Source organism: Varanus komodoensis, unplaced genomic scaffold (assembly GCF_004798865.1).
Source record: "Varanus komodoensis strain SLA01 unplaced genomic scaffold, ASM479886v1 scaffold29_1, whole genome shotgun sequence".
Classification (NCBI taxonomy): Eukaryota; Metazoa; Chordata; class Lepidosauria; order Squamata; family Varanidae; genus Varanus; species Varanus komodoensis.
In genome coordinates, this window is record NW_025335759.1 from 11,927,915 (window position 1) to 11,936,364 (window position 8,450).

The 8,450-nt window shown below is 52.2% G+C and overlaps 1 protein-coding gene across 1 annotated transcript; it reads left to right on the forward strand.

Moving 5' to 3' along the window:
• The first annotated feature begins 1,469 nt into the window (after window positions 1-1,469).
• SPRED3 (sprouty related EVH1 domain containing 3) lies at window positions 1,470-6,451 on the forward strand. The gene is made up of 5 exons (XM_044435084.1): window positions 1,470-1,637; window positions 2,289-2,457; window positions 2,864-2,940; window positions 4,675-4,836; window positions 5,744-6,451. The coding sequence occupies exons 1-5, from the start codon at window positions 1,470-1,472 to the stop codon at window positions 6,449-6,451; spliced, it is 1,284 nt and encodes a 427-aa protein (XP_044291019.1).
• Window positions 6,452-8,450: the final 1,999 nt, after the last annotated feature.

Consider the following 8,450-nt stretch of genomic DNA (forward strand, 5'->3'; position numbering starts at 1 on the left):
AGGAGGAGGAGTAATAGCATTGCTAGTAAAAAGTAAAATAGTAAAAAGTGCATCTTTGGGGAAAGTGTTGGGGGTGGGACATTGTCTAGCACTACAAACTGTCTAGAGGTTTGGGGGACATTCTTGACTGTAACTGTTGTGGAGCTGAATAAAAGATGGTTGAGTTAAAGATGAGGATACACTATTTAGTCAATGCTGTTTGATCAAAGTCACTCTGTGACTGAGTGGAGATTTGAACCTGTGCCTGCCTCATCTGAGCCTGAGATACTGCGATGTAGGAAGCAGATGGTTAATTTGTCCAGGCCAGTATAAACTCTGGAGGGTGCCTAGAGCCAACCTGCAGCTTGTCCCAGCTCGGATTCCCAGGAAGCAGTACACTTTCAACAGAGCAAGATCTGCAAAAGGAGCGTTCTTTGACAGGCTGAAAGGCACTGGAGGAACAAAAAGCAAATGTTGCAGGGAATGAACTACGCAGACTTCCAACCCAGTGGGTAGGGTTTCCTTGGTAGGAAAGAGGATATAAATCAAATCCCAGACATTTTACTATATTCTTAGTCTTTGTACTGCTACTAAGTTTTATTTAATTTGTGCTTATTTCATCTAGCAGTTTTGATTTTTTTCTATTATATCGTGTTGTATTTTATTTATTTTATTTTTTATTTTTTATTTATTAAAACATTTTATGGCGTTAATGGTTGTAACAGTGCAAAGAGTTACGTCTGTTGGGCGGCATAGGGGGATAACTGATTAATGCTGTGCAGGGTGGAGGGCTCAGCCATCGCAGGAGCCATGCTGCCTGCTCTAGAAACTTTCTCCCACTCCTGAATTCTGCTTATGCTTGGAATGGTGCTTTGCACATGTGCAGAAACACTGTACTATTAGATTGCAGGAAGTTTTTTCAACTGGTTGGTGGGCTGCTTGGTGAGGAATTTAAATTTCCTTGATTTTCACGTATCGAAGACAGCCTTAGCTCCTTAGAAGACGGCCTGAGCTAGGAAGGTGGACCTAAGTTAACAAGAGTGTGAGAACCGATATCACAGGAGGTCAAAAACTTGGTCCTCCACCTCCTGTTAAGATGAAGGCCTTGAAGGACCACCATCAGCCCCTTTGCTGAGAGGGGGTTCGAGTCTTGGACTGGGGCCTCGGGAGCTGTGGGTTCTGCTCCCCACTTGCCATGAGGCTTGCTGGGTGCCTCTGGGTCAGAGGGTGGTGCTGCGAGAGGTGGCGGATCAGGTCCACGGCCCTGTGCTCCTTGCGAGAAAGGCAGTCTATAGCAGTGTTGCTCACAGGTAAATTCACGAGTCTACAGTTCTGCCGGGTGGCCGGCTGGAGAGGCCAGCCCCCGCGTTCTGCTTGCGTACGCCCAGCCTGCCTGGCTCTTGCCTCCCCACGACTCGGATGCCTGTGCAGTCGACCACCGGACCCCCGCTGACGGCTCTGCCCCCTTTGTATCCCCCCACCCCAGTTACATGGTTCGGGTGCGGGCTGTGGTGATGACCCGAGACGATTCGAGCGGCGGTTGGGTGCCCATGGGTGGTGGCGGCCTGAGCCACGTGACGATCTGCAAAGTCCGACGCCCGGACGAGGGCCGGCGGCGCCAGTACCTGATCAGTGGCGAGCGCCTCCGGGACCAGACGGTGAGTTCCGTGGGCGTGTGGGGCCGGGCTCAGGCAGAAGCAGCAGCAGTTAAGGGAAGCTTCCTCTGCTTTCAAGATGGCTGCTGTGACGGCAGCGGGGGCAGGAGGAGGGAGAGGCCATCTTGCTCCTTTCTCCAGGAATCTGGATGGGCTTGAGGGACCGCTGCCCCGCGGTGAACATGCCGAGTCTCATATGGAAAGTGGGCGCGATGCAGGGCCTGCATCCGGAGCACACATGTGCCCGAGGCAATTCGAGGAGATGGCTTCCTCCCCCACAAAATGGCTGCCGTGGGAGGCACTGCAAAGGACAAGTAACGTGTCCAGACACGGAGGGCAGAGGTGGCTTGGGAGCCTCAATCATGCTGAACCGCCCCCTTGAAGCCCCAGTCCGAGAGAAACCTGCTTTGCAGCAGTCCGGGCTGCCAGTCAGGAAATCGGTGGTGGCGATTTTGAAGTGGGAGGAACGGGCACCTCGGCAGGCACCGAAAAGGTGTCCCGGAGGTGCCCAGGAGCCCCGAGGCTCTACGTGGCCTACCCAGGTGCATAGGTGCTCGGCATGAAGCCACCTCTCGGCCAGGGTGATTCTCTATGGGCAGCTGGTCTAGATCTTCCAGCAGTCCTTCCCGTGACCACGTTCTTTCCCCTCCACAGACCATCTTGGAGTGCGCCCTGAAAAGGGACCTCGTCTACAACAAGGTGAACCCCATTTTCCACCACTGGAAGGTGGGGGACAGCAAGTTCGGCCTCACTTTCCAGAGCCCTGCAGATGCCGTGGCCTTCGAGCGGGGGGTGCAAGCTGCTCTGGAGGAGATCACTGAAGGTGAGGAGGCCGCAGGAGAATGGGACGGGCCATGCGGGGAGTGGGGCGGCTTGTCAGAGGGCCGGCTGCACGGCAGCTCTCGGGGGTGCGCCGTAGCTCACGAGGGGCTCAGGTAGAGCATTTTCATAGTGCAAGCAGTCGTGCCTGAAGCAGCGGGAGCACCTGTGCGGCTGCAGAGAAGCACTTGAGAGCCAGCTGAGAGCCCGTCCCAGGTTCGAATCCTGCCTCCGCCGCAAATTCACCCGGTGCCTTGGACAGGACTTGGTTTCTTCAGCCCACCGCTCTTCAGCTGTGGCAGGGGGGCAGCTATGGCCCTCCTCCGCCCGCCCTACTGTAACTCTTGTTACGAGTGAGCAGAAAGAGCTTCATCAGTGCTTGTGCTGATCCCCCCGTTTCTTTCCTTCAGGATCCCTCTCTCCTTCCTCCAGCTCCTCCTCCTCTTCCTCGCAGGATGAAGTTAATGGGAGGGATGAAGCCCTTGCAGTAAGTCTGTTTTCTGACATCAGGCTCTGTCTTTCTGAGCATGTTTAGAGTACCTTCCCACTCTGCCAGAGAGCAGCCCTAAAAATAATTTGCAGCAGGTTCAGAACTTGGCATGAGCGATGGAATTCACGACGCTGAACCATTTTGCAGAGGCTATTTCGGCGCCGCTGCCTGTAATATTTGAGGACTCCTGGAAAACAGGTGAGGTGGAAATGGCCACGGTCACCCTCATTTGCAAGAAGGGGAGGAGGATAGATCCAGGAAACTATAGACCAGACAGTCTGATGACAACACTGAGCGCAATTCCTGAAGAGAGGATTAAGTGGCCAGCCTCTGAGTGCGGGGGAAATAATGCACTGATTGCTGGGAGTCAAAATATGGGTTTGTCGGGAATAAGTCATGCCCAACCAGCCTTATCCCCTCTGTGATAAGAAATTCCTAGCTGAGTGTGGATGTAACATGTCCTGATTTTAGCAAAGCATTTGATTAGGTATTCCCTGATACCTTGTTGACGAGTTTTGGGTTGGATGCTGCTGCAGTCAGAAGCATCGTATAAGCATACGCAGTAATGTTAATCAAGGGCACTGCGTCTTCCTGAAGGGAGGTCTTGAAAGGAAGGCTGCCGTTTTGCAATGATGGAGAAAAGTGTGGAGGGGTTGCTTATCAAATATGCAGATAACGGAAAGCTAGGAGAACCAGCCAGCATTCTAGAAACCAGAAGCAAGATTCAAAAGCATCCAGAGAGGCCGAAACACTCAACTGAATCTAGTAAGATGAGATTCGGCAGAGATGAATGTCAAACTGTGCATTCAGGGCCAAAAAATAAAAATCAAAGACCCGTGTATAGGATGGGAGAGACCTGGCTTGGCAGCAGTAAAGGGCCTTGGTATCTTAGTGGCTCCTCAGCAGAACACAAGCCAGTTGTGTGATGCAGCAGCTAAGAAAGCAAAGGCAGTGGTGCCTGCGTTAACAGAAGCATGGTGACATCACATCAATAGTTCCACTTTACTCAGCATCAGTCGGGCATCCTTTGGAGTACAGTGCCCAAGTCGGGGTGCCCTGTTTTAAGGGGGATGCTGACAGGTTGGCCCACATCCAGAGCAATAGATGATGGATCCAGTGGCCAAAGGGCAGGTGTTGGGGGGGGGGAGTGGGGACTCCTCATTCCCTTCTTCACAGGCACCCATCTGTGTATTCAGAAGTCACAGTCAAGACCAGTTTGCATGAGCACATGCTGCGAGTTTGAAAATCCTGCGCGAGTACTGCAAAACCGATTACATTTTCGCTTTCAAATGTGTTCTCTCACTTGAGCACATTTCTAACCCAAAGCGACTTACAAAGCTCCATTTTATCCTCAGAACAACCACCCTGTGGCGTAGGCTGGGCTGAGAGTTTGTGACTGACCCGCTGTGACCCAGAGAGCTTCACATTTATTTACAATCTTTATATGTTTCCCTTTGTTAGCAAACCATGCAGTGGTTTACAAAGTGTATTAAAGCAACCATAAATGAAACGCCAAAGATAAAAACAAAGGAAAAAATCTGCTAGGCTAGGTATGGAAATCGGCATGTGCCCAGAGAAACCACTTTGGTGCATGTTTGCTTCAGCCCTTGCTTGGCTACCTCCACACCAGTAGGGGGCACTGTAGGCAACTAGACAAAGGAGCTGAGCGTCAGGGACTCCCCATCTGGAAACAGCACCCTCCTCAGCACCGCTGCTTCTTTTTCTTGCTAGGTGCACACAGACAGCGAGTCCTCCTCAAACAGCCAGAAGGAAATGCTCCCCAAGCCCATCACCATCGTCACCAGCGAGTCCTCCTCCAGCTGCTACATCCGCCTGCCTGCCTCTGAGGAGCTCCCTGTCGGCACAGTGCAGGCAGCAGGGTCAACTGGACTGGTATGTGTTGGGGCCAGTGGCTTCTGAGCTACAGGATGTGTTGGGAGGGGCTCATGCTCCTTTAGGGGATTGCCCAAACCTGTGCTGCAAAATACTTGGCTCAGACCCTATTCCAGCAGCTGGGCGATTTATCTGGTCACCTGGGGTGAGTAAAAAAATTAGTCCAGGCGACTTGCCACTCTCTTCTCGAGACTCTGAAGTTAGAAGAAGAGTTGAATAGCTTTGAATAGCCTGACACCTCCTCTGCCACTCCCAGAGACTGCTCCTTGGGGCCGTTCTGATATCCTGGAAACCTTTGAAAGAAATACTATGGGTGGTTCCTTCCTTGCATTCTGGAAATAGGAAGCAGGGATTGTGAGTTACCATAGTAGGGGAGAGCACAGAGTATGGCAGTTTAGCGATTCCCTGATGCGCCCTGGCTTGTGGTCCCGTTGGAAGCTGGCAGCATCCAATGGCAGTCAGAAAAGGGCAAGAAGAAGCTAGAACCTTGGGTAGCTCCCTGGGGGTCCTGAGGCGGAACTCCCTCTCTTACTATAACAGGAGGAGAACACCGTCTCAGCACAGAGCTAACAGCCACTCATGCCTTATGCACAATGGAAGGACTGTAGCGTGGCCCCTCTGCCCCTCCTACAGGGGAAATTTAAAAAATCCTCCCCTGCAAGGATGGGGAGATGGAAGTCCTTCCAGGGATTCATTCTCTGTACCAGAAGGATGGTCGCAGAACTTTGTCTGGGCCGGTCCTGGATAAAACGACCCACTGTGCCCTCTGGAAGGGCTTTGGGCACGATCCCTGGGTAGTGTGATAGCTACACCTCGAAGATTCCCAGGACCCAGGTTCAGCTCATGCTCTTTCTGCCGCATGCCCACGGCTGGGTCATTCCCACGTCCTCCTTTCCCCACGCTGCAGGTCCAGCCCCAGCCGTTGCAGCAGCTGGCCCTCCCAGAGGAAGGGGACCTGGAGAGCATCACTCCCTGCAGAGAGCTTTGGGTCACCAAGGGCTACGAGGACTATCGCCGGGCCGTGGTCCAGAAGCACCAGCCCGAGCCCGAGAAGCCTGGCATGTGCGTGCACTTTGAGAAGGGCGGTGGAGGCAGCAGGTCCCCGCGGGAGAAGGAGTACTGCTTCCCACCCGGGGCAGAGGGGCGGCTCAAGGACCCCCAGGCCTCGCCCTCCTGCCGCGTCCACAGCACCCCGTCGCCTCCCAAGCACAAGCCGCTGAAGGAGCAGCAGCAGCCCCCGCTTGGCGGGGCGGGCGTGGAGGAGGACGCGGTGCCCTCGCGCTGCGTCTACTGCCGGGACGTCTTTAACCACGAGGAGAACGGGCGCGGGCAGTGCCAGGACGCACCGGACCCCATCGGCCGCTGCGTCTACCAGTTCACCTGCATGTGGTGCGCAGAGAGCATGCTCTACCACTGCATGTCGGACTCCGAAGGAGAGTATTCGGACCCTTGCTCCTGCGACACCGGCCACCCCCACTTCTGCATCCGCTGGGTGGCCCTGGTCATGCTTTCTCTCGTGGTCCCCTGCATGTGCTGCTACCTGCCCCTCCACGCCTGCCACTGGTGCGGCGAGCACTGCGGCTGCTGTGGGGGCAAGCACAAGGCCGTGCGGTGAGGCCGGAGGGGTGCGTCTCGGGGGCACTCGGTTTTCGCCGCCAGGGCGGCAGGCAGACACCAGGGCAGCTTGACCACAAAGCGGGAGGTTTGCTGGGGCAGGACCCTGCTCTCTCTGCCCCCTTCCTGCTTATGCCAATTTTGGGGAAAGGGCGTTGGGCTCTGAGGCTAATTGGTGGAATTCCTGGGGCGCGGGTTTTCCTTTCTTTTGTTTTCCCATTTTGAGAACTGGGGCCCTTTTTTACAGTGAAATTGAAGGGGGAAAGAAAAAAAAATGGAAAACTACGATGGGAAAGACCAAGGAAATACAGTAGCTCGCTTATTGGGCTTGGATGTCAGGTAGTATGTCAGGGAAAGTAACGGATTAGTACCTTCCTCCAGGTTTGTTTTTTAAAAAATGAGCAATTATTACTTTGTGAGAATCACGGAAATGAGTATGTGCTAGCTGTGAATACATAGAATAACCTACATTTCGATGAATGAACGATACCTGTATTATCCATGAAATCTGTCCCTATTCACAGAATTGCTACCAATTTTGGCTCAGGCTTAAGCAAGCCTGTGCAACTTGGATTCCATCAAGGCAGACGCAACTAAGTCTGCATTTAGCCTAGTTGTGCAACAGGTTGTAAGGGCAGATTATGTGTTACCTTCCTCCTCGCCACCCAAAATTAAGCATTCCCCTCCCCACTGTGAATTACCAAAAAAACAAAGCCTGTCCTTGTGGGTTGTTTGTCCCCATGCTGCACATTGGCATGCCTTCTGATAGTACCCCACTGGTCCCCACATTTCACGAGGCAACAAGAAGAAAGTTGCTTTAGCTAGCTGATTCAGGCATCACTTTTTGGCATCACCTTTCTGCCTCAAAAGGAGGACCCTCCGTTTACTTATGTACATATTAAAACTGTTCCAACCCCAACCAGTAGATCTCACATTGGGATACAAAAATGAAAACAGTTCAGCATAAAACCACAGCAAAAGAAAATTGGTATTTCTAACCCAAGCAACCAAATCAGAACCAAGCTACAGCGCGTGAATAGCTTGGGTAAACAGCCTGAGCCTAGCTTGGTGTGCCACAATGAAGCCAGTGTTTTTGGTGCCAGCCAAGGCTCCTAGGGGGTGACTTTCTCTAACTCGGGTGCCACAGCTGAGAAGGCCCTGTAACGCAAAGCTGATGCAGTCGGCATTGTCTGCGCGAGCAGTCCAGTGTGATCGCTTTAGAAAAGGGACATAGGGGTATGTATGTCCCAAGCAAAATTCGGGGAGGCCTAACACTGCTCTTTTTGCCTGTGCTTGGCTGCCCTGCTTACCCACCTGCTGCAGATCACCTAAGGAGATCTGGCAGCAACACAGTCCGGCTGCATTTCCAGTATCAGACTGAAAATAGGGTCACCACATTCCTAGCGGTGCAGACGTTGTCCTTTAGGGATGCAGGAGTAAAAGACACTTGTAGCTACATCACAGATTATCACTCAAAAGTAAACCATCAAGCAGGTTCCAAACGTGAGGGCTTATGCAACCTTCTAGACTTTTCTCTCATCTATGATTATCCAGCTTGGGGAGCACATGGTCCCTTGGGTATTGGTAGACTGTAACTCCCCTCAGCCCCTGCCCTTCTCTCACTTTTCCAGCTCCTAGCCGAAAAGTTAAATGGAGAATTTGTGAAGAACCCAAACAGACAAAATAATCCAGGATGTGCAAATTGCTATGATTTTCATCAAATTGCAGAAAGTGGGTTTTCTTGGTACAAAACTGGGTGGAAATGGTTATTTTTGGATGTGGGTCCAGAAGTATGTCTGTCATTCTGTGTTTTAAAGTCCAGACATAAGGATCAGCGCTGAGAGACCCTCTGAATTTTCAACAACTGGATTTACCAAAAATTGAAAGCATGTGGTCCCCCTCTCCCCTCTTGGCATGGTTGATCTTTAAAAAATTGTACTTGGAAATGCTCCAAACTTCAGAATTATTTTTTAGCTGAAAATTTAAAAGAAGTATGATTG

Coding starts and splice junctions, on each gene's coding strand:
- SPRED3 (XM_044435084.1), top strand. CDS start 1,470: ATGGTTCGGGTGCGGGCTGTGGTGATGACCCGAGACGATTCGAGCGGC. Junction 1,638..2,288: donor AGCGCCTCCGGGACCAGACG/GTGAGTTCCGTG, acceptor TCCCCTCCACAG/ACCATCTTGGAGTGCGCCCT. Junction 4,837..5,743: donor CAGCAGGGTCAACTGGACTG/GTATGTGTTGGG, acceptor CCCACGCTGCAG/GTCCAGCCCCAGCCGTTGCA.